Genomic DNA, 25439 nt, shown 5'->3' with positions numbered 1-25439 from the left:
CTGTGTAGATCATGAAAAACTATGGAATGCTTTAAAAGAAATGGGGATGCTACAGCATCTGATTGTCCTGATGCGCAACCTATACTCTGGACAAGAGGCTACTGTAAGGACAGAATATGGAGAAACCGACTGGTTCCCAATCGGAAAGGGTGTGAGACACGGTTGTATTTTATCACCCTATTTGTTTGATCTGCACGCAGAACATACCATACGGAAGGCGGGATTGGACCAAGATGAAGGAGGTGTGAAAATTGGAGGGAGAAATATCAATAATTTAAGATATGCAAACGATACCATACTATTAGCCGAAGCCAGTAATGATTTGAAACGAATGCTGATGAAAGTTAAAGAGGAAAGCACAAAAGCAGGACTACGGCTGAGCGTCAAAAAGATGAAAGTAATGACAACAGAAGATTTATGTAACTTTAAAGTTGACGATGAGAACATTGAACTTGTCAAGGATTATCAATACCTTGGCACAGTCATTAACCAAAATGGAGACCATAGTCAAGAAATCAGAAGAAGGCTAGGACTGGGGAGGGCAGCTGTGAGAACTAGAAAAGGTCCTCAAATGCAAAGATGTATCACTGAACACCAAAGTCAGGATCATTCAAACCATGGTATTCCCAATCTCTATGTATGGATGTGAAAGTTGGACAGTGAAAAAAGCGGGTAAGAGAAAAATCAACTCATTTGAAATGTGGTGTTGGAGGAGAGGTTTGCACATACCATGGACTGCAAAAAAGACAAATAATTGGGTGTTAGAACAAATTAAACCAGAACTGTCACTAGAAGCTAAAATGATGAAACTGAGGTTATCATACTTTGGGCACATAATGAGAAGACCTGATTCACTAGAAAAGACCATAATGCTGGGAGAAACAGAAGGGAGTAGAAAAAGAGGAAGGCCAAACAAGAGATGGATTGATTCCATAAAGGAAGCCACAGACCTGAACTTACAAGATCTGAACAGGATGGTTCATGACAGATGCTCTTGGAGGTCACTGATTCATAGGGTCGCCATAAGTCATGATTGACTTGAAGGCATGTAACAACAACTAAGGCTCTTTAATAAGGGTGATTTCAAATAATGTTCCACAGAGGCTGTTGTAAACCCATAGAGGTGGAAATTGTCCCAGATAAGAAGAGAGGTAGGGGTGTGTGTGTGTGTATTTAGGCAAAGGCAGGAAGTGGAACAGTTTACAGGCAATTCTGTTCAGTTCAGATGCCAGTTGGCTGCCTGGACTATTTATAATCTCTTGTACCACCCCCTGCCTTCTGCATGTTACTGAAGAAGAAGAAAAAAAGGCAGTATTAAAACAGGAAATCCACATTACAAGCACTGGTCAAACAGTTCCTGTTTTATTTTCACATCTGGAAGAGTTTGAATTACAAAGGCATAATTGTAAATCTACCCCACCTGTGGGTTCAAAGAAGGAGGGCGTGATAGCAAAATAATTCTGTCCAGTTCAATTTTCAACACAATGGACTTAAATCTGACTGAAATAAGCATTCCTGTTTGAAATCCTCACCCCATCTCAGACAACTCTGCAGAGGCCCATGTCATCTCATAAGCACTGGTAAAGCAAAAGAAATAACTGACCTGGCTAGTACCTGGATAGACCACTGGGAGCCCCATGTAAGCTGTTTTGAGCTTTCTAAAAAGAAAAGTGGAATACAAGTACATTTGTTTTGTAATCCACACATATATATACCAAAATATGGCACTATGGCACGGCATGTTGCCTCCTACTTCCTTCTCCATTTGTGGCAGGCATGCAGCCCCAATGACTACACAAAACACAAGATGGACAGCTGCATGCTAAACTGGGGAAGAGAATCAAAATTTTATAATTTACTTTAGCGTTCTCCTTAAGTGTCATAATTAAAAAGAGCTGCAGCTGGCCTGCTAGCTGTTCACAGGGTGCCTTCACCAGATACTCTTTTGTGAGTGATATGCTCTAAGTGGGCTGTCTCGGAGGTATCCAAATCAATCTTGTACTTGGCAAGAATCTTCAAGATGGGACGAAGCTTCAGCCACCACTGTGATTTGGGGATGCGATGCCTGTTGGACAGAGATAGCGTGAGTGTCTTGTGACATTCATAAGAACATAATAAGAACCTTGCTGGCCTATCATAGTCCAGCATCCTGTTCTCTCAGCAGCCAATCAGCTGCCAATGGGAAGTCAACAAGCACAACTGTTCCCATGGCCTTGTATTCTGGTTTTCACAGTTGCTCACTTTGCAAAGCACTCAGCAGGACCTTGGGAAGTCTTCAGCAACCATGTTTTTAAAGAAACAATGACAAGCCAGTTATTCACCTAAAAGGTTAATTGGTTAAATGTGCACAAGTGTCATTCATTACTGGAATTTTGATACTTAGTGTTAGTAAAGAATGCTGGGACCTCAAATCCTGCATTGCTTTTCATGGGAATAAGATACAGAAATTACTTTACTTTGGTCCCAGTTTGTAGGGCAGAATTTAGCATAGACATCACAGAGTAGGGAAGAAATAATGGGACCGACTCATTACACAGATACAGTGGTGTGTGAAGAGTTCCACTAGGAAGAGGTTTCAACTACTGATCCACCTGTTTCAGACACAAAGTTCCCCCTGATATCTTTGACCACTACCATCTTCACATAACATTGGAAGAACTTTGTGACTTGTATGCGATTGCCAGGAGCATTTAGCGTAATGGCTGGCATTTCTTAGAGCATCTTTTTCTAATCGTGATTGCAATATTTTTCTATGACAACTAGAAACTTCTTTTTTAAAAAAAATAAAGTGATATTCTTAGGCTTCTAATGGACATTGTGGATTACAGGCTACCTACCCGCAAGTGCAAATTCTGCCTTGCTTGCTGATTAAACTGTCAAGACAGGAAAGAAACTTACTCAAAATCTGTTTGCTTGTTGAGGTCAGCGAGAGGCTGGAATACAAGGGCCCGTCTGCGCATGCCCAGGAGGCAAGCTGAATCAGGACTGTTGGCAAAGATACGTCCTGAAAAAGAAAAAGTGCAAAATGCCCATCAAGTTTACTGACTGGAAAAAATAGAACTTGCAGTTTTTACTGCTTATATTCTAAGCTGCCTTGGAAAGCTTTTATTTTAAAATGCAGGGTATAAATAGATTAGCAAAACAATTATAATAACAATCCATGGAAATTTTCTGGATTTAAACACATGGGTATCTTGATGCCTGAAAATGTCAAAAAGTATGTTGTGAGAAAAGTCATAAGAAATGATATTATTTAGCAGGACAAGGTCTTAAATCAGTGATCTAAGTTAAATCTAACCATTTTAACAGAATTTCAGATTGGAGAAATTAGAAACAGAGAACTGGAATTGACAGATCCTCCCATTTCAATGGTATATTGGGTGATATCCAACAAAATCATACTCAGGACAGACCCATTGAAATCTACCCCAGGAGGGACTTAATACTGGGAACGATCTATCGTCCCCCTGATCAAAATGCTCAGGGAGACCTGGAGATGAGATATGAAATTGAGGAAGCATCCAAACTAGGAAATGTGGTAGTAATGGGTGACTTCAACTACCCGGACATAGACTGGCTGCATATGTGTTCCAGTCATGACAAAGAAACAAAGTTTCTAGATATTCTAAATGACTATTCCCTAGACCAGTTGGTCATGGAACCGACCAGAGGGACGGCAACCCTGGACTTAATCGTCAGTGGGGACCGGGACCTGGTGCGAGATGTCAGTGTTGTCGAACCGATTGGGAGCAGTGACCACAGTGCTATTAAATTAAACATACATGTAACTGGCCAATTGCCAAGAAAATCCAACACGGTCACATTTGACTTCAAAAGAGGAAACTTCACAAAAATGAGGGGATTGGTAAAAAGAAAGCTGAAAAACAAAGTCCAGAGGGTCACATCACTCGAAAATGCTTGGAAGTTGTTTAAAAACACTATATTAGAAGCTCAACTGGAGTGCATACCGCAGATCAGAAAAGGTACCGCCAGGGCCAAGAAGATGCCAGCATGGTTAACGAGCAAAGTCAAGGAAGCTCTTAGAGGCAAAAAGTCTTCCTTCAGAAAATGGAAGTCTTGTCCGAATGAAGAAAATAAAAAAGAACACAAACTCTGGCAAAAGAAATGCAAGAAGACAATAAGGGATGCTAAAAAAGAATTTGAGGAGCACATTGCTAAGAACATAAAAACCAACAACAAAAAATTCTATAAATACATTCAAAGCAGGAGACCATCTAGGGAGACGATTGGACCCTTGGATGATAAGGGAGTCAAAGGTGTACTAAAGAACGATAAGGAGATTGCAGAGAAGCTAAATGAATTCTTTGCATCTGTCTTCACAGTGGAAGACATAGGGCAGATCCCTGAACCTGAACTAACATTTGCAGGAAGGGATTCTGAGGAACTGAGACAAATAGTGGTAACGAGAGAGGAAGTTCTAAGCTTAATGGACAATATAAAAACTGACAAATCACCGGGCCCGGATGGCATCCACCCGAGAGTTCTCAAAGAACTCAAATGTGAAATTGCTGATCTGCTAACTAAAATATGTAACTTGTCCCTCGGGTCCTCCTCCGTGCCTGAGGACTGGAAAGTGGCAAATGTAACGCCAATCTTCAAAAAGGGATCCAGAGGGGATCCCGGAAATTACAGGCCAGTTAGCTTAACTTCTGTCCCTGGAAAACTGGTAGAAAATATTATTAAAGCTAGATTAACTAAGCACATAGAAGAACAAGCCTTGCTGAAGCAGAGCCAGCATGGCTTCTGCAAGGGAAAGTCCTGTCTCAGTAACCTATTAGAATTCTTTGAGAGTGTCAACAAGCATATAGATAGAGGTGATCCAGTGGACATAGTGTACTTAGACTTTCAAAAAGCGTTTGACAAGGTACCTCACCAAAGGCTTCTGAGGAAGCTTAGCAGTCATGGAATAAGAGGAGAGGTCCTCTTGTGGATAAGGAATTGGTTAAGAAGCAGAAAGCAGAGAGTAGGAATAAACGGACAGTTCTCCCAATGGAGGGCTGTAGAAAGTGGAGTCCCTCAAGGATCGGTATTGGGACCTGTACTTTTCAACTTGTTCATTAATGACCTAGAATTAGGAGTGAGCAGTGAAGTGGCCAAGTTTGCTGACGCCACTAAATTGTTCAGGGTTGTTAAAACAAAAAGGGATTGCGAAGAGCTCCAAAAAGACCTCTCCAAACTGAGTGAATGGGCAGAAAAATGGCAAATGCAATTCAATATAAACAAGTTAAATTAAGCATATTGGAGCAAAAAATCTTAATTTCACATATATGCTCATGGGGTCTGAACTGGCAGTGACCGACCAGGAGAGAGACCTCGGGGTTGTAGTGGACAGCACGATGAAAATGTCGACCCAGTGTGCGGCAGCTGTGAAAAAGGCAAATTCCATGCTAGGGATAATTAGGAAAGGTATTGAAAATAAAACAGCCGATATCATAATGCCGTTGTATAAATCTATGGTGCGGCCGCATTTGGAATACTGTGTACAGTTCTGGTCGCCTCATCTTAAAAAGGATATTATAGAGTTGGAAAAGGTTCAGAAGAGGGCAACCAGAATGATCAAGGGGATGGAGCGACTCCCTTACGAGGAAAGGTTGCAGCATTTGGGGCTTTTTAGTTTAGAGAAAAGGCGGGTCAGAGGAGACATGATAGAAGTGTATAAAATTATGCATGGCATTGAGAAAGTGGATAGAGAAAAGTTCTTCTCCCTCTCTCATAATACTAGAACTCGTGGACATTCAAAGAAGCTGAATGTTGGAAGATTCAGGACAGACAAAAGGAAGTACTTCTTTACTCAGCGCATAGTTAAACTATGGAATTTGCTCCCACAAGATGCAGTAATGGCCACCAGCTTGGACGGCTTTAAAAGAAGATTAGACAAATTCATGGAGGACAGGGCTATCAATGGCTACTAGCCATGATGGCTGTGCTCTGCCACCCTAGTCAGAGGCAGCATGCTTCTGAAAACCAGTTGCCGGAAGCCTCAGGAGGGGAGAGTGTTCTTGCACTCGGGTCCTGCTTGCGGGCTTCCCCCAGGCACCTGGTTGGCCACTGTGAGAACAGGATGCTGGACTAGATGGGCCACTGGCCTGATCCAGCAGGCTCTTCTTATGTTCTTATGTTCTTACTCTGAATATGACTGACATTGGATGTTACCCATTTACTGTGCTTTAAATAGAATTTGTAAGTCACCCGGACATCCTATGTGGACAAAGGAAGCCTAACAGTCTAGTAAATAAAATATTAATTTTTTAAAAATATATTTATGAAAGTGTATACCTCTCTCTCACAAAACATCAGGGTGGTATATAGCAACATAAAAAAAAAATTAAAAGCAGTACAGAATCATTAAAATGAGTGGTTGCTCAAGAAAATACACTCAGCCCAAGATTACCGCTATGTTGCTACAACAAACGGATCAATTGGAAAGGAATACTAGGTAATAAATCCATAGTTGGCATGTACCAATTGTTTCAATTACTCTATTTTAGAATCAGATAATCATCAGAAGGAACTCTTGTGTATATCTGTGAAAAAAGGGTTAACTAGTAAAATATATACAATCTTTAGTGTACAATATTTACCCTGAAAATGCTGTAAGACTCCAACTCCCATCATCTCTATCCATTGGCCATGTTGGCTGGGACTGATGGGAGCCTAACAACATGTGCAGAGCCACAGGTTGCCCATCCCTAGTTTACCTAATAAAGCATCCCTTTTCCAACAGCGGAACCCCACAAGCAGGCCATAAAGGCCACTGCCTCTCCCCACCCCCTGCCCATAAGTGGCATTCAGAGGTCCACTGGTTCTGGCCACAGAGCTTCCATGGTTAACAGTCATTGACAGGCCCATCCTGCATGAATTGTCTAAGCCCCTCTTTAAAGCTACCTAAGCCAGCATCACATTTGATGGCAGTGAATTCCATAATTAGCTTATCTGTTAAAATATTATTTTGGCCAGTGGGTCTTCAAGGTGGCTTACAAAAGCCACAAAAAAGGAAAATAATAAAACAATGCAGTGGATCAAATGAATATTAAAAATACAGCTGAGGCCAGAGTCAACAATTCCCCAAACAGGCAGCCTAAAAGGCTGAGAGAATCACCTCAGCCAATCACCTGAAAACAAGGAGCAAGGGAGCTGTAATTCAAGGGTACATACATGCTTTGCATAAAAAATATTCCAGCTTCAGTCACTGGCATCTCCAGGTAGGACTTGGAAAAATCCCTGACTGAAATCCTAGAGAGCCACTGCCTGTCAGTGAACTGTAGACCAGTTCACTGAGCCTCCCTCAGGTGGTCCAGTGTGTCCGCAAAGAACACTGGGAGCAGTGACCCTGAATGGCGGGCACAGTGACTACTCTATCATTCTAGGAAGCCAGTAGTCTGCCCAGAAGGTGAACAGGGCAGTCCAGGGGAAGGAAACACTTGAAAAGAGTAGAGAGGATTAGAGTCAAAAAAAGACAGAGCAAGAGCCACAGTCCTCATATTAAATATTCAAATTTATTTGTAATGGTCATTTTTTATTTCTTATATATTGTATCAGTGAAATTCAGATTGCAATACAATACATACGATATATAAGAAATGAAAGAAGCAATTAAATACAATTAAAATCATACAGCATCTACAGTAGTACAGCACATTACAATTGCTACAACAGGCAGAAAAATTATTCAGCTGTCCACTAAGATCCTCAGTAATACTGAGCTGGTTTTGATAGCCTGAGCAGTCTATGCAGTTTTAAAAGGCATTAACTTTTTCTATACCCATTAATGGCACAATGCAAGAGGGAGAAACTACTGGATTCTGTTCTCCCTTTTTCTGAGACATCCCCCCCCCAGCAGCCATAGCTAACTAAATTGTATAACAAGCCATCCAGTCAAAAGCTCCCACATACCATGTCTGGAACACTCTTTGATCTTTCCGGACATCCATGCCACTGCTTTAGCACCCATTTTCGTTCCAAAGTTTCTGTCAAACGGAGTTGGTGACCCACCCTGTGATGAGCGAGGGGAGAGTCAGTTTGATTTTGTTTAAGATTCATAGGTGTGGCAATTTCTGAAAAGCCGCCAAACAGAGGATCAGTTATAGTAGGGGGTATCTAACTCATGGCCTTATCTCGTGAGAAGTGGTCTACCAGCCCCTACAGCCTTATCTTCCAATCTCAGCACTCTGGTGCTCAGCACTGAAACTGGCTGAGCAATTTCAAGATCAGGAGATAAAGTCCTCTGCCTTCTCTTCAGAGATGAAGAGTAAAAAGCTGCATTTCCCCCCACCCCTGATTCTGGGGTAGGGAGGGCTTTCAAAGAGTCCTCATCCTGCCTCGGGAGACAGAAACAAAACTGTGTGGCTGTGTGTGCACACCTGCATGCATGAGTGTGTGTGCACATGCACACTCATGTGCGAGAGAGAGCTGTCTGCACATATAGTGAGTGTGTACACTGTATTTACAGGGTTTGTGCACTGTATGTGTGGTCGGTGTGCATGTGTAGTGAGTGTGAGTGTGCACAAATGCATAGACATTGGCCACACCTACAGCTGGCATGTAACACTCAGAGAGGTAACTGACCATTAACGTGGCCCTCAAGCCAAAGACGTTTAGTCCCTCCCAAACTATAGTGACGCTACTGAGATTGCTGGGGGAGCAAACTCTAATAGGGAGACTGTATCCTCAATTACAATTACACGAATCACAGATTAATATGTCTCCCCTATTAAATCAGTGGAGTTGACAAAATAGTTACTCTATATAGTTACTCTAATAGTTACAGTTCTCAAAAATGTGCTTTTACTGGGATTTATTAAAAATGCAGTCAGTTAAGAACTGCTAAGCAATTTAACTAACAGATCTTACTTTTAAAAAAAAGTTAAACAAAGGAGGGAGCTGTCTTGAGTCAGCTGTTGTTGCAGTTCTGTTGATGACTGAATAAGCTCACACAGGAAGGATAATTAATGTTGCAGACATGACTAGCGCCAGGGGTCATGTACATGTTTTACCAATACGGATGGGCAAATATGTCAATTTTGGTTTCTAACTTTTCCAGTCTTCAGTTTTCCATATTTCCACATCAGTTTGCAATTAAAGAAAGTCTTGATGAATACTCATCAACATTTTAGTCTGAACTTCTTCTAAAATACACATTTTTGTATGCAATTTTCCTGAATATTGTTTTGCATGTTATTTTTACTAATATAGTATGCAGTTTACTATATGCATTTTTGTACCCATTATTTATTTATTTATTTTATTTATTTATTAAATTTATATACCGCCCGACTAGCAATAGCTCTCTGGGCGGTGAACATAAACATTACTTGGTTTGAAAGTTGCATTGCAAAATTTGGAGTACACATTTTGAAGCATGGCTGTGTTTTGGTTTGTGTATTGTTTTAGAAAGTGTGAATTTAGTAAGTTTGCCTTGAAATGCAAAATGAATTGAATTTCTCTCCCATCCCTGCACTTCAGCCTTTTGAACGTGGCTCACTGTGAACCCTTCTACAGTAGAACAACATACTTTGCGCCAGCCAGCTCAAGTGTGGCTTCTGGCTATTTGGGCTGCAGGATCTACGCCACAGAACCTCAAGCTGGTGTTGAGATGGTCGCTAGACACAGGGCCAATCTGTCTCTAATATTGTAGTCTGAGTTTGGCACCCAAATAATAGAATAGTCTTTGAGACTCTGCCAAATAACAATTTTTAAAAAACAAAATGTTCTACACTTCCCAGCCTAGCAGCCACTTGTCATTTTCCAGATCTGCCATATTAACCATGAGATTCCTAAAGAACCATAAAACTCTCTTCCCAGAGAGTTGGGATATCACACCTCCATATAATCTCAAGAATGACAAGAACAACAAAGATAATGAAGGGTCTTCGGGCACATAATGCAGCAACCTCAAGAATATAAGAACAGCCCTTCTGGATCAGGCCAAAGTCTCATATAGCCCAGCATTGTGTTCTCACCGTGGGCAACCAGAGGCCTATGTGAAGCCCACAAGCGGAATATGAGTGCATCTGCTAGCGCCATTTGTGCACCCAAGCAACTGGCATTTACAGACATACGCAGCTATCATGACTAGTAGTCATTGATAGCCTTATAATCCATGAATTTGTCTAATCGTTTAAAGCCATCCAAGTTAGAGGCCATCACAACATTGCTGAAGGTAAGCAGGTCTGGGCCTGGTCAGTGCCTGGATGGGAGGCAGTTTCGGAATACCATGTAGCCCTTACAGAAACAGACTTGTGAGCCAGTGCAGTTATAATGATGCATCCCTTGCAGATTTGCAGGGGGGAGCAAGCTGAAAAATTGTGGCTTGCCTAACATGTCAAAAGTGAGAGGTCAGAATATGAAACAATGGTTTGATCCTGGCTTGTTCTCAGGAACCATAGTTTAAATAATAGGTGAATAACCAATGGTCCAGATCTAGCCTCCCCCTCAAGATTTACTGTACCCCTCCCAAATTTGGTGGTGTTATTTTTTTAAAAAAAACATTTTGCTTTTACAAGCTGCTCTTCTCTAGCATCACCTGCTGTGTTTTGTGTGGAGAAAGGGATGTAGCACAGAGAGGGAGAGATGAAGCCACCACTGCCACCACCATCAGCACCTGACCCCAAGCAAAGCTCCTCTCCTTGGCACTTCTACTAGTGACAGCAGATGAGGGTGCTCCAGAAATAGGAAGGGACACTCCTCTCTGTTCCAGTGTTTCAGAAGCAATGCTGATTAGCAACACTCAGGAGTCTTCGAAGTGCTCCTTCCTATTTCCAGAGTGCTCTTGTCTCAAGGGTGGTGGCAGCAGGGAGAGTTGAGGCACTTCATCCACCGACATTTGTGGGGTGGAGAAGAATGCTAGAGGGGTGAATCCCCAGAGCCACCTGTATGTGTGACAAGTGTGTATGCTGTATATGTGTGTGGTGTGAGCACATGTGCATACAGGAGAGCAAGTGAATGTTCAGTGGCCACAAACACTGCTGGCATGCAGCCCTTGGGTTGGAGGGTTGGCCAACCTTGAATGCAGCCCTTGGACCAAAAAAAGGTTACCCACCCCAGGTTTAAGCAAACCACAGTTCTCCAAGTTTGGACATGATGGGGAACTGTGGCCATTTTAAAACTAAAAGAGGACGCTTCCAGTCTCCTCCTCTGGTGTGCAATCCTGAGACTTTGTACGCATTACAGAAAAAACATTGCTTTTCCTGAACCAGAAGCAGCAGATTTTTCCTCAGGAACAAAATATGGGACAACATGGGTCAACTAAAGGCCAATGGTTGGGACCATCCCTGTGAAGATTTTCCAACCTGTCTACCTTCTAGTTCAACTTCTCTGCATTCATGAATCTATAAGAGTGTTAACTGCTTGAGCAGCACTAGCAGTATTGCCAGGCTCCAGACATACCTGCTGCATGTGTCCCAAGACATTTTTTCTGGTGTCAAAGATGCCTTTCCCTTCCTCAGAATACAAGTTAAATATGAAATCAGTGGTATAGTTTTCATTGCATTTCTCATTTCTGGAAAGAGAGAAAGAAAGGGAGAGGGCATAAATTAGGCAGGGAGACAGGTCTACAGTGATTAAGGACTGGCTTTAAAGAGTAAAGAGATGGGTTGCTATAATTTAGTGCTAAGGGGCTTGTTGACAATTCTTGCTTAGGGTCTAACTCAGGGCTGGGGAACTTCAGCATTTTGCCTGGCTGGAACATGTCCTTGAACTGTGATAATTCCTCTTGGTTGCTTAGATGGACTGAGGGATGTGTGTCTGTAGGAACCTGTGACTTTTGTATGAATGTAGCCTCCTGAACCAAGGTTCAGGAGAGTCACATCCATTGCCCCACCCACCACTGGAATGCAGCCCCCCCTCCCAGAAGGTTCCCCAAGAGGGAATGTGGCCCTTGAGCTGAAAAAGGTGCCTCATCCCAATCTAACTGGGAGCTAGGGAAGAATGTGACATTGTCTCATTGGCTGGTGACTCTATAACTTAGCTGATATTTTCCTTGTTCTGTGGCCTATTTACATGGGGGTACATAGTTGCTCTACAATACCTGGTGGTGGCTCACCGTAATTTGATTTTGACCACAGCCTGCTTTTTTCCTTCTGATATCTGAAAAAGTCACTCCTGGCAGTGACAGGAGACTAGGATGCAGATCCTTCAATGCAGCCATGAAGTTCCAAAGCAGTTTGGGGCAAATCTCTCTCAGTCTAACTTCCCTCAAAGGTATGTCGTGAGGATAAAATTAAATAACCCCCATTAACCCTGCCATGAACTCCTTGGAGGATAGCTAGGGTGCAAGTATGATATGTACATAGATAGAAGTTTTGGGGATGGACAATCCAGAATCCTGGGACTAATAGCCTCCTGATCACTTTTCATTCTGAAATTCTGTGTCTTATGGCACTTCCAGATTGTTGTTATTTTCAGTTGCTAAATTCAGGTTGCACAATTATAGCCATTTTGGAGCTCTTGCGCAACAAAGCAACTTCCCTAAACCATCCCACAAATCAGATGTTTTTGCAATAAGCCATGGGAAAATGTACTGGAAAGTGTAGGATAACAATTGCTTGATTCAATGTCATATAACTTCCCTGCAAACAAATGAGAATGAATGCTCAATAAATAGCTGATATCATATCACGTAACCTAACCTAACCTGTTGGCAATGTCACAGGTGCTAGCCTATACACACCTTCCACAGCCAAATTTTCTTTTCAAATTGCATCATGTTGAATATCTGCATAACCAATGTTGTTTTAAAGTTCAGCTCAGAATAGAAAAAGGCATGTATAGGTAAACCTTAAAAGAGGAACAGAATTCCTACCACTCTTACAATGGTATGCCCATTTTCACTTATTAACTAATGGAAACTACTTCTAAGCATCCAATCCCCAGCTGTTTCTGATGGTTAAGTCTAGTCAGATACCTCAATATTAAACCTCTTTTCACTGTGGTCTTCATTTTCTCAGTCAGATGCTCCACATTCATCTGTTTAACCAAAGAAAAATAATATTGTTTCTTAGGATGCTTATGAAAGGAAAGGGGTCCCTTTCAAAAACAACACATGAACATCACCCCAAACATGATTATTATAGATTTTGCTTCAAAGTCCCTACCCTTTTGAGACAGCCAAGTCTTTATAGTGCCAAGGTTAGGGTTGTGAACTTTGCACTAAAGCCTGTAATGTCACATTTTGGATGATGAACGGACTAAATTTACTCAGTCAGAAAAGGAAAAACGTGTAGGCCCCAAATCTATTTACATCAGTGACCACACACAGCTGTCATCCAGATACAGACTTACAAAATGTTACATTATAAGATACTTTAATAAAGTGATTGCTGAGGCTCGCACGCCTCCTGAATTAAACCTGGAGGTACATAGTTTCACTTTTGTACCTGAAAAGGTTGACTTTCATATAAAAGGGTATACTTTCCCACCCTTAAAGAAGCCTAGCCCCGTGTTTCTGCATGAGTCGTTGCCTCCTGATTGGAAGGAGTCAGGCCCAGAGAAGTGATTTGTGTAGAGATGCAACAGGCAGCCTTTTCTGAAGGCAGGCAGTTCTGTTATGCCTCTGTATTGAAAGGGACTGCAACAGGCAATTCTGCTGAGCCTTTCTCTTGGGAGTGATTGAACACTCCAATCACATCCAAAGCAGAGGCTAGTCAAAATTATGTGCTTCCAGTGAAAGGTGACTGACTGAATAGCCAGAAGAGCTGGAACAGTGTCACACAGGCCAGAACAGTGTCATGCACAGACACCGTTGCCAGGCTCTTCAGTGCACATCTCATTTATTTCTCATGGCACATTAGTGATTCTCTCACAGCAGAGTTTGAAAACGACTATTATAATATTTATAATGGAGGCTGTTAAAAAAGGAAGAGGGAACTCTGAGAATCCAATCCGTAATGTGCCATTGCTGTCAGAGGCAGACATGCCTTCAAAAAGGAAACAACCGGTAGCCTCTTGGGCATCTGCAAAAGGTTCTCACCTCCAAGTCATGGATGGTGAAAGGATCTTCATAAATATAGGCTGCATCCGCTCCAGCAGACAATCCTGCCATGGTAGCCAAATAGCCACAGTATCCTCCCATGGTCTCAATGATGAACACCCGCCTCTTGGTACCAGCTGCAGACTGTTTGATACGGTCACAAGTCTGGGGAATTAAACAATGTGTCAAATAAAAGGTGGTCTGCTCGAGATGAGGTCTTTTTGAAAAAATAAATAAAAAAGAGGAAATGGGAATAGTTCTTCTTGGAACATTTTGCAATCTTCATGACCAGAAGTTAAAATTTTATTTATTTATTAGATTTATATCCTACCCTTCCTCCCAGTAGGAGCCCAGATCCAAACATATAAACATTCAAAAACTGTCTTAGATTGAGTCAGGCATCTATGCCAGTACTGTCTGCTCTGACTGGCAGCAGCTCTCCAAGGTCTCATAGCAAAGAAGAGTCTTCCCCATCACCCAAGATTCTCTGACCTGGAGATGCCAGGGGCTGAACCTGGAACCTACTGCAAGCAAAGCATACACTCTGTCATTAAGCCAAAACCTCTCCCCATTGCTTTTGAACTTATGAAGCTGCCTAAAACCAAGTCTGGCCATTGGTACCCTTAGCTGTCGACTTATTCTGACTGGCAGCCTCTCTCATCAGGCAGACATGTCTCTCATCCCTACTGCCCCAGAGCCTTTTAAATGGAAATGCTCAAGGAATAAAAACTAAATTGTGCATTGTGAAAGATAGATTTCAACAGCCTATTAAAATCCTTCAAATTTGTGCTGTGTATTCTGCTCCTGCTAGTTTGGGGAATAGCAAGAAGCTATGGAACGCACTCAATCTCTGCCCTTTCAACTTTTTGAGTTTTTGTTTTAAATCAGGTCATTGCTCAAAACCTTTTAAGCCTATATTTGTAGCCATTAAGTACTAGGAACTTAATGACAAAAAGACAGTTGAGAGTTTCAAGATACTCCAAAACATACAGGGTCCTGCTAGTGCTCCTTTGCAGAGAATGGAATGTTGGTCACTTACCGTGAAGGGTCTTTTTCTGGCAGACGAAGCCCACATAGCCTCACATTGGGCTATCATCAGTCTCCTCTAGCCCAGGCAGGAAATCTCTCTAGTTAATTTGCATGCTCCTCCTCCTATCCCTCTCAGCGTCTCCTCAGTTTCCCTTCTGGCCCAGCCCTAAGAGCCTGTGGACCTATGTAGTAAAAACCTTAGAAAAACATTAACACAGAACCAGGCAGTGCCCCCCAAAAACAGAAGAGCAGACCATGTAATGTAATAGGAAGGACCTGTGCGTTGACAGAGTGAGCGGATGAGTGCAGGGTGAGGCGTGGCTATGTGGGCTTCGCCTGCCAGAAAAAGACCCTTCACGGTAAGTGACCAACGTTCCATTTTCCTGACAGACTCGCCCACATAGCTTCACATTGGGACCTACCAGAGCTGAAGTCCGTTTTGGGTGGGAATCTGCAGGTCCGCTCACTATGAAGGTAGTATTGATTGAAGGACCCTCAGCTAAAGGCCGCTTTAGAAGAAGCTTAAGTGCCCACTTTATAGTGTGTCTAGTGAATGCCGATTTCTGCAATGCAGGTGGTGATGGCTAAAGCTGCAGAAGGTACTGCCGCCTGGTGGGATGAAGTGTAATGTGACCAGAAGACCGAAGCAGTTGCGATTCATAAGCTAATGCCACAGAGGCACTGATCAAGTGGTCAACTTAAATGTCTTTGTACATTTAATGGAAATGTTAAGTGCACACCTCAAATCCAATTTTGTGCCATAACTTTTCCGATGAAAGTGATGGCTCGAGGAAAAGAAAGGGAGGATCAGTTCCTCAGACCTCTGAAAAGTAGAATTGGCTTTAGCAATATAAGGTGCGTCTGTCCTGAACACTGCTTTGTCTGTACGAAAAAATGCAGAGATCAGCCAGGATGGACAGACACTGAGTTCTGCCCCTCTGCTGGCCGCAATAAGAGCCACCAAAACTGCTACTTTAAAAGATAGGAGTCATAGTGACAGAGGCCAATGGTTCAAAATGAGATTTAGTAAGGGCGTTGAGCCCCTTGTGTAGGTGCCATGAAGGAAACCCGTGAATCATGGGTGTAGAAAATAGAGTTGCCCTTCTTAAAAAATATTTAACCTGTGGGTGGCATGAGAGCGCCACTCATCCAGGCCTGGAGCAAACTGATGGCAGAGCCATTACTTGATCCTTCAAGGAACTGAGCTTAAGTTCTTGGTCGAAGCCATCCTTGAAAAGACGAAGTGACTGGAAGCAATAGCTTCTTAAAGGACATGTTGTCTCCTTCCTTTTGCACTAACTGAAAAACGGCGTTCTACAGTGCCTCATAAATCCTGTCAGTGGAAGCCCCTCTGGATGCCTGCTTCGAGTATGGCTGGTCACAGTCTCCATGCAGCTGGGCTGAGCCCTCCAAAATCTGGATGAGTGTTGGGACGCTGTGTGAGAAGATCTGTAGAGAGATGGTATGGTAGTGGAGGAGACAATGCTAGATGTAGGACATCAGACAACCACGGCCTCCTGGGCCATTGAGGAACCAGAATGTTCTCCAATTGTTCAAGGCTAAGCTCATGGAGTACTTTTACAAGGACCGGAGCCGGAGGAAAGGCAAAGGGGAATTCATGAGGCCACCGAGTGGTGAAAGCATTCGTCTCTTCTACCCATGAAATCAGGTACTTTAAGAGTGAAGGTCTTGAGATAAGATGCAAAGTAATGGAGGACTGGATACCCCTGATAGACTTGAGACAGTTTGAATGCTCTGTTGCTGAGACTGCATCCCCCCCGGGTGAATCTGATGTCTGCTGAGGAAGGCTGTTGTCACTTTCAGCTCCCCTCCGATGTGTTTGAGCTGTCATAGAGCCCCAATAGGGTTCTGCTCATGTTATGATGCCCTGCTAACTGGGTGAGGTCTGAGTCCTTGTTTGCTGAAATGACATTTGGTTGAAATGTTGTCAGTGAAGACTAATACGTGTTTGTGAAGGAGTATGTGCTTAAAGTGTTGGAGGGCAAGGGCAACAGCCCTGAGCTCCAACCAATTTATGTTCTGACCAGAATTCGCTGGGGGAAAAAGGCATGGAACTCTGTTCAGAAGGTGTCAGAGAGGCAACGAACACTGGGGAGATTGTCGGACAGCTGCAGGCAGCAAGACCAACGTGTGTAGTTTGGCTGCAATTGCATCCAAGTGGAGAAGCAGGAGCCACTGTATCTGTCTGGTATGAGCTGTGGCCCATGGAATTACGACCCTACAAGGTATCAGGATGCCAGGCACATGTTGTAGGTTCATCAGGTCTGCAAATCTGTGTACTATGCGAGACTGGACTGAGGCGTGGATCTTGGCTATGTGTCTGGTGCAGGATTGATAATCCCTGTGGAGGTGTCTATCCAGGATCCTAGGTGAACCCAATGACTCTTACTGGCATTGATGAGGAATCCATGACTCCTCAGACCAGGGCAGCGTATGCGGAATATCGCTTTATGCCTGAAGTAGAGATGGGGACCTGATGAAAAGGTCATCTTGTGTATTTGATGTTGCCTGAGATGTCCCCAGTGCTATCATGGGCTTGGTGAAAACTCAAGGTGGTGAAGCAAGCCCAAGGGCCTTGAACTGAAATTGTCTATGCACATAAGGAAAGCAGAGGAATTTGTGATGGTCTGGAAAAATTAGGGCCCGTAAAGAAGCCTCCATGAGGTCTATGGAAGCAATGAAGCCTCATAACTGCCATGTCTCCATGATGGACTTTAACATTTCCACCCTAAATGTCCAGCATAGAACATACTGACTGAGTCATCAAAGGTTTAAAACTGCCCCGGTGCCCCAATTTTGGGGGGACCAGAGACAGATGGGAGTAAGCCTCATCCCCTTCTCTCCCTCGGGAACTGGCTTTATCGCTCCCGCTGATAGGAGCTGTTATATGTGTACTGTAGCAAGCCTCAGTCTGATCCTTGGGGACAGGTGTGAGATAGCCGTGATGGCATGGGAGGGAGGAGAATTCCCGTTTGAGCCCCTGGGTCACAGTGTGTGGGACCCATGCTATGAGGTGCTCTGCTGCGAGACCTGAGTGAAGTCCTGCCACCTGCCTCAACCTCCTGGGTCATGGCACCAGAGATTGTTCCCCTACTGGGGCTGGCTGGGACCAGGTTTGGGGTTGGTAAAGGCTGGATGTCTGGAGACATGTGATCTGGTTCAAGCTGACCTCTGTCCATGGAAACCCCTGTAACGAAAATCTTCTCATTGTGGACCAAAGGAATAAAAGGATGTCTCATTAGTGCTTTTATCATCCCTTTTGGGGCCAAAGGTGTTGCCTTACTTTGACTTTCATCTCTACTAAAGTTTGATTCAAATTTTGTCCCCCAAACAGGTTAAATCCTTTAAGGGGAGCTGTAGACAGATTATTACAAGAAGTACTGACAGCCCTTCAATAAGTTTGCCAAAGGGCCCTCCTAGCACCCAAATTGGCGAATAATTTGTCAGCGGCCATATCTGGAGCAGCCATTCGCTGAGAAAGCCTCATACAGGAAGCTCTGGCCACCAAGGAGATAGGGAGACAAACCAGTAAAGAAAGTTGGCAGACTCATAATTGCAGTTTGGGGGTGAACAGCACCTCTTTTCCCCTGAGTGTTGTAGGACCTCTCAGTATATTGAGAAGTAAATCCCAGCATTAAGATAAATAAGTGGCTGAACCACAGATGGAAAACAAATAAATTCTTCCATTCCAGGGTCCCATCTATAATAAATATTGGCATAGGCTTCAGACTTTTTTGCTGGTTAGGGGGTTGTCCCATTCAGCTATGGTCAGCCTTCTGAATGATTCAGGTAGGGAAATAAAGGGGGGGAAGAAATGTTGCACTTCTAAAAGGCATGGCTTAGGAGAGGGGTTGGATCCCCATCCTTGTCTGACATGGAACTCCACTGCCCCTCTTCCCTCTCAAGCACCCCAAAGGGAGCAGTTTCAGAGAGGCTAGAAAAAATCTGGAGGATTAGCCACTGGGCCTATAAGAACCAGCTGTGGAATGCTTATTGCCCGATTCCCGACTGGAGAAATGGGTAGGGCATGTTTATTATCCAAGGTGCCACTCTGCCAGATATCATAGGCAGAGGACAGTCTCTAGGGGGCAAATCTGAGTTGTCAGGGGACTTGCCTTTAGGTTTTTTTGGCTTTGTCATGTGCCTGTTTGCTTACTTGCTGTGGCAAAGGGGGGGGGGAAAGGATGAGGAAATTGAAGGTGGGAGTCCTTTTATGCTTTTTTGACTTGTGCCTTTGAGAGCTATCCGCTTTACCAATTGCCTGTTCGATGGCCTTTACAAAGCCTGGAGGCAACGAAGGTCTGAGGCTTGCATTCTGGTTTGCCCCGTCCAAAACCCATTGAGTGGAGGAAAGGGGCTTATACTACTCCTAAGGAGCAAATATATCTGCTGCTTCTGAGGACTTATGCCTTTGTGCGCTACCCCCTTTTCGAATTGCCGCTTTAATGGCCCTCCTAAAGCCTGGAGGCAAAGAAAGTCTGAGCTTTACATTCTGGGGTGCCGCCTCCATACCCACCTGGGTGGAGGAACGGGGCTAAAACAACACAGACACGTCAAGGCCTACAAGGCCTCTGACTCACGTGGTCCCCTGGGTGCCGCTCGTGGTCAGCCCTGGCAATGCCTTCCACGTCTGGGATAGAGAAGGTGTTATCACTAAAATTATATGGGTGTTCAGATGAGGCCCTTACTCTTTCCTTTCAGTCTCTCAGAATCTGTGAGAATTGCTGTCCCTTTAAGATTCCTATTCCCGTGAAGCTGTGTATCCTCACTGCTAAGTACAGTAGGGCCCCGCTTATACGGCGGGTTCCGTTCTGGACCCCCACCATAAAGTGGAAAACGCTGTAAAGCGGGACCCCATTGACTTTAATGGGCCACGTCACGCAAAATGACGCGAAAACGGCGCAAAACGTCGCAAAAGTGGGAAAAAACCCTTTAAAATGGAAAACAAAAGCCGCGGTATCAGCAGAACGCCTTCAAGCGGAACGCTGTAAAGCAGGGCCCTACTGTATGTAGATCAAAGGTGAGGGGTAATTGCTTGTTTGCCCTAGAGGAATTCTTTTTTTATGTGTCAAGCATTGTACTGGCTCCTCTGTCTCTTCCACAAGGACTTCAAAGCCCTTACAGGTAAGTAAGTGTCAGCTTGACAGGAGAATGGACGGAATGTGATATCCTCTTCTATCCTTGAAGGCAGTACTCTATGTAATTCTTTCACCTATATGTGCGTCTTTGATGTTTATTATTTGCTGTACCCCAAGTCCTATATAACACTGAGGAGTTCTGAATAAAGTTGTCCATCTGACCACAGCTGTCTCTCTCGGTTGGTTGGATGGAAACTCTGATCAAAGCTCGTGTGTGAGTGTGTTTCCTTCCTAATCAAGATTCAGGGTCAATCCAGCTCCGTGCCTTACCTGTTTTCTGTCTTAATAAATGCTGTCCTTTGGAGCACAATAAATCGACTGGGAAGTTTTTCCTTCCACACTGGCGTCTCCAGGTAGGGCTGGGAGAGGCCCCTATCTGAAATCCTGGAAAGCCACTGCCAGTCACTGTAGACAATACTAAACTAGGTGGCCCAATGGTCTGACTCGGCAAAAGGCAGCTTCCTATGATCCTGTGCTGCTGCACTACTAAACACCACCCTCAGACAGCTGCCACACTTTGCCTTGTAGTAAGACTGGCCTTGCACATGTTGACAATTACTGAATTGGCAGCTGGGATGCCAAAGAATGTCTTACCGATGTGATGGTGTTGAGGGCTGTGTCTGCACCTATGCTGAAGTCAGAGCCAGGGACATTGTTGGAGACAGTGGCAGGAATAACACAGAGTGGGATACAGAGCTCTTCAAACTTGGCTCGGCCTTCAACCAACTCCAGGCTGCCAGTGAAAGCCTATGGAAAGGGGAAAGGAAAAAGCTCTTCACTTTCATTGTTAGGACAGGGAAAGGGCAGCTTCAGCTGCCCCAATTTGTTCAGGTTCCATTCCTAAAGCCCTGAGAGATGCTTTTAATCATCAGTCCCTTGCAGCTTTCCCCTCCCCAAAACTGAGCAATCTCTTTTCATCTCTGCTCATAAAGCAGACTCCCCGTTCCCATAATCAATCTCCCCAAGAAGAGATAGCATAAGCCAAGGTCGGGTAACCTGTGGCTCTCCAGACGTTGCTGGACTACATCTCTCATCATCCCTGGCCACTGGCCATGCTAGCTGGGGCTGATAGGAGTTGGAGTCCAATGACATCTGGATGGCACCAGGTATCCCCCATTCCAACCATAACCTGACTGTCATCAGAACCCGCTCTGCAATAGTTGAGGATTTGGTTGTTGGACAGGGTGCTTTTTCCAAACCACAGCCAATGACAACCACATTGTGCCTATGGAAGAGTTCTGTGGAATGTGAACATGTACAAACTCATGCACCAGTCTGTTAATCCAATCAATATTGATTTACTTCCATCAGATCTCCCATGCTCTAGAGCAGGGGTTCCCAAACTGTAGCCTGCAGGCTTCATTTAGGGGGTTTGCAACACATCTGTGAAGAACAGTGGAAGCAGCAACTGTGAATGGCGGGTGCAGCAGCTGCTCTGTTGTTCTTAGTAGCCAGTTGTCTAGTCTGCCTGGAAGGTAAGCAAACCAGACGAGAAGTGATGGGGGAAGGAGGCATTTGAAAGGAGAGGAGAGGATTAGCAGTGTGAAAGACAGAAAGAAAGAGGAGGGTACTTGAAAGGAGTAGAATGGGGTTCGATGGATTGTAATACAATATACAGGCATACCCCGCTTTAATGTTCGCAATGGGACCGGAGAGTAGTGAAAATCTACTTTAAGTGAAGCAACTGTCTTCACTTGTACTGCACGCAATCACCACTAGATGGCAGCGGCGTCATGCCAATAAAATGTATGTTACTGCAAAGCAGGCGAACGTTAAGCGGGGTATGGGGACGTATGGAGCGTGTACGTTATAGCGAGGCAACGTTAAGTGAAGCAACGTTAAGCGGGGTATGCCTGTATAAGAAATAAAAGAAGCAATTAAAATGCAATTAAAGTCATACAGCATCTAGCACAGCACATAACTGCTACAACAGGCAGAAAAATCAGTAAGTGGTTCACCAAGACTACAAGACCGCTCCTCAGTAGTCTGTGGGGAAGAATGTTTGGGAACCCATGTGCTAAAGAGCGCAGGCTTGCCTGTGACCCACCTCAAAGCCACCAATGATGATCAGACCATGGATGTTAAAACTGCTAATGGTGTTGCTGATTTCCTCAAAGTATTTCTTAGGCAGAGTCCTATGAGTGAATAAGAATAATCAGTGGAAGCATCAGCTCTCCATTCTTATTTTATTTAATTTATTATTGATTCTTATATCCCGGCCTTGCCTCTCACAGGACCCCAAGGCAGCTAATAATAAGCATAAAATACAGACTCCACATTTGTAAGAAATCATTCTTTTAGTGTGGCAGCACCTACTCTTGGCAACTCTCTGCCTATTAACATCAGGCAGGTTTGCCATATTCTCTTCAGCACCTGCTTAAAACTTTTTTGATCAGGAAAGCCTATCCAGACTCATAGAAGTTGATGTGTTTTAATCTTTTTAGTCTGTTGCTATTTAAATTTATTTTAAAATGTTTTTAATTACTGTACTTGTTTTTAACTGTTTCATCAGAACATAACGTAATGGATAATAAAACTTTGACTAATAGGTTCCAACTTAGTTACATTCCAAATGCTTGGCTGTACAAATACATTTTAAGTTTGTCACCTGGCAGGGAGTTTCACAGACAAGAGGCTGCCACCAGAAAGGCCCTGTCTCATATCCCCATGGGCCATGCCCATTGACAAGACTATGAGCAAGGCCTCCCCAGCCAATCTTAAAGCATGGGTCAGCAGGTATAAGATGCTTCTTTAAGTATATGGCTTTGTACACCAGTACCAACACCTTGAATTGGGCCTGGGGCTAGCACGCAGTGCAGAGTTTTAAGGATCAGTTTAATATAAAACCATCTTGCTGCCCCATATAAGAGCCTGGCAGTGGCATTCTGCCTCGGCTGCAGCTTCCAGACTGGATTGGGTTTAACCAGCCCATTCCCCACTCAGAAAGCTTTGCTGAGTGATTCATTGAGGAAGCAATAGAAGCAGAGAAAAGAACTTTCTTCACCATCCATCACCACTGCTACCATCACAACATCATAGGCATGATTATGCACTCTCACCTGGGTTTGGTCATATTTGTCAGTTGAGATTTGCAACTGAGTTTTCAGTTATTCAGGGGACTGGGCAATTCTGCAGTGCATGAGCACAGGATATGATAGAAGCATTCAATTACTTCTGGTGCAGAGTCACAGAAGAACAATCTGACTTTAGGGGAGGCTGCCTGATGCATCTCCGCATGAGTCACTGTTCTGGATTCACCTCCTTCCAATCAGACTCCACTGGGGGAGGCAATTGTGTTTTGTGCCTGCATCCAACATCACTGGACTATTTGGTCACTCTACCAATATACAAAAGTTGCAGCATTACTCGCTCTCTGAGGAGGCTGCTGGATACATCTCTGCACAAATCAGTGTTCTGATCTTGTTTCCTTCCAGATGGGAGGCCTGCCCAGTACAGTGACTCCTTCAGAAACAGAGAGAGCTATCCCCAGTGACTACTAGAATGCTTACTCTTCCACACTCTGGAAGTAAAAGGTTAGGCAAGGGTGGGGAACCTGTGGCCCTCCAGAGGTTGCTGGACTCCAACTCCCATCAATCCCAGTATGGTTTTGGATGGGGATGATAGGAGTTGGAGTCCAGCAACATCTGGAGAGCTGCCGATTAGCCACCCCTGTTGAGTGGCACGTGTAGTTTTATATCAGGGAAAAAAGTGTACCTCATCTAAGCCAGTTTATTTATTTGAAACACAGAGTACGTCTGGCCCTGGACACCCCTCTCCACCTCCTCATAATACCTTTTGGTTCCAAGAGTTGATCCACCTCTTCCAGTCCAGCCACCAACTCCTCCCCATCCAATTTCTTCAACCTGGAGGGGGGGATGAGGAAAGGGTTTCTTAGCTTCAGCAGCTCTTCCAGAGCCAACAAGGACATGACGATTGTGGAACTGCCTTAGAAGAGTGCATTAATCTATCAGTTCAATAAAACAAATACCTTTCCTTCAGCTAAACCTTCAAACCCGTCGTGCACAGCCAGCATCTTGTGGCCGTGGATCAACCCAATTCTGACGGTAGACCTTACAGCTGCATTCATGCCAGCCGCCGGCGCACCTACATTCATCACTGCCAAATTGTAGCCACTCTGCAGGAGAGAAAGGGATCAGGATAAAGTCAGAAATGGCTTCAATGTCCATCAATCGCCCTCAAGGTTTGGGATTCTGGATTCCACCAAAGGATCCAATTGTACTGAGAGAAATGCATTCATAGAGCAGCCTGGCTCCCATTGCAGCCACAGTTCTCAATATGAGAGGCAGACCTGCCTGTACTGGAACAAAGGAAGCCGCCTCACCCAAGGTCAGTACTGTCTATCCTAACTGGGCAAGATCTTCATGGTGTCAGGAAGAAAAAAGTTTTCCCCATCACCTCCTACCTATTCTCTTTATGTAGAGATGCCAGGGATTGAACATGGGACTTATACATGCACAGCATGTGCTCTGTACCACTGAGCGATGATGCCGTCCCACTGTACATTCCCCCAGCTCTTACCTTTGCAGAGGGAGGGCGTATATGGGCCAAAATCTTGTAAACATCCCAGTTATTCTGGAAACTCCTGCAAGATTAATCAAATTATTAGGAATGAAGGAAGCTGCCTTCTGCCCGAGTCAGCCCATTGGTCTGTCTAGCTCAATGTTGTCTGTGGTTTCCTGCAGGGGTCTTTCCCAGCCTTACCTGGAGCTGCCAGGGATTGAACCTGGAACTTTCTGTAAGCAAAGCACATACTCTACCACTGAGCCACAGCCACTTCCCCTTAGTAACCGTAAAAGTACATCACACAATGGCCCTGGAAGGCCTTATTCACATTGTAACTCCACCTCACCTTCCCCTAAGTTTGAGAGCGTCATCAAACCGTCCTTCATTCATCGCTGTTGTGACATCTTTTGTCTGTTGAAAGATAATGATGATGATTAATAAGGTTTCTTACCCGCCCTTCACCACACAGGTGGGTTACAACAAAATTATATGCAGTTATACAAGAAGATAAAATAATTACCATCAGTGGCGGCCAGTGGCTCCATGTCGTTGGGAGAGCAGAATCTGTCCTGGGTTTTAGTCCAAACTTTCAAGGCACTGTCCTTGAAGGATCGGACTAAAACCCAGAGAGGATTCTGCTGTCTTGGAAAAGTTACTTTTTTTGAACTACAACTCCCATCAGCCCAATCCAGTGGCCATGCTGGCTGGGGCTGATGGGAGTTGTAGTTTAAAAAAAGTAA

The 25439-nt window shown here is 44.1% G+C and overlaps 1 protein-coding gene across 2 annotated transcripts in view; it reads right to left on the bottom strand.

The window, feature by feature from the left end:
• Positions 1–1340: 1340 nt before the first annotated feature.
• PFKM (phosphofructokinase, muscle) overlaps positions 1341–25439 on the bottom strand; it is a 90503-nt gene continuing 66404 nt past the window's right edge. For both annotated transcript variants that reach the window (XM_061614715.1, XM_061614714.1), the window contains exons 12-23: positions 25046–25110; positions 24715–24778; positions 24164–24310; positions 23968–24038; positions 22223–22310; positions 20770–20922; positions 13988–14152; positions 12923–12984; positions 11407–11518; positions 7915–8014; positions 2899–3004; positions 1341–2065 (exon numbers count right to left, since the gene is read on the bottom strand). In XM_061614715.1, coding sequence (XP_061470699.1) covers positions 1918–2065; positions 2899–3004; positions 7915–8014; positions 11407–11518; positions 12923–12984; positions 13988–14152; positions 20770–20922; positions 22223–22310; positions 23968–24038; positions 24164–24310; positions 24715–24778; positions 25046–25110 — 1281 coding nt within the window. In that variant the 3' untranslated portion in view covers positions 1341–1917. The remainder of the gene's footprint in view (positions 2066–2898; positions 3005–7914; positions 8015–11406; positions 11519–12922; positions 12985–13987; positions 14153–20769; positions 20923–22222; positions 22311–23967; positions 24039–24163; positions 24311–24714; positions 24779–25045; positions 25111–25439) is intronic.

Source organism: Rhineura floridana, chromosome 3 (assembly GCF_030035675.1).
Source record: "Rhineura floridana isolate rRhiFlo1 chromosome 3, rRhiFlo1.hap2, whole genome shotgun sequence".
NCBI lineage: Eukaryota > Metazoa > Chordata > Lepidosauria > Squamata > Rhineuridae > Rhineura > Rhineura floridana.
This window is presented reverse-complemented; position numbering and strand designations above follow the sequence as displayed.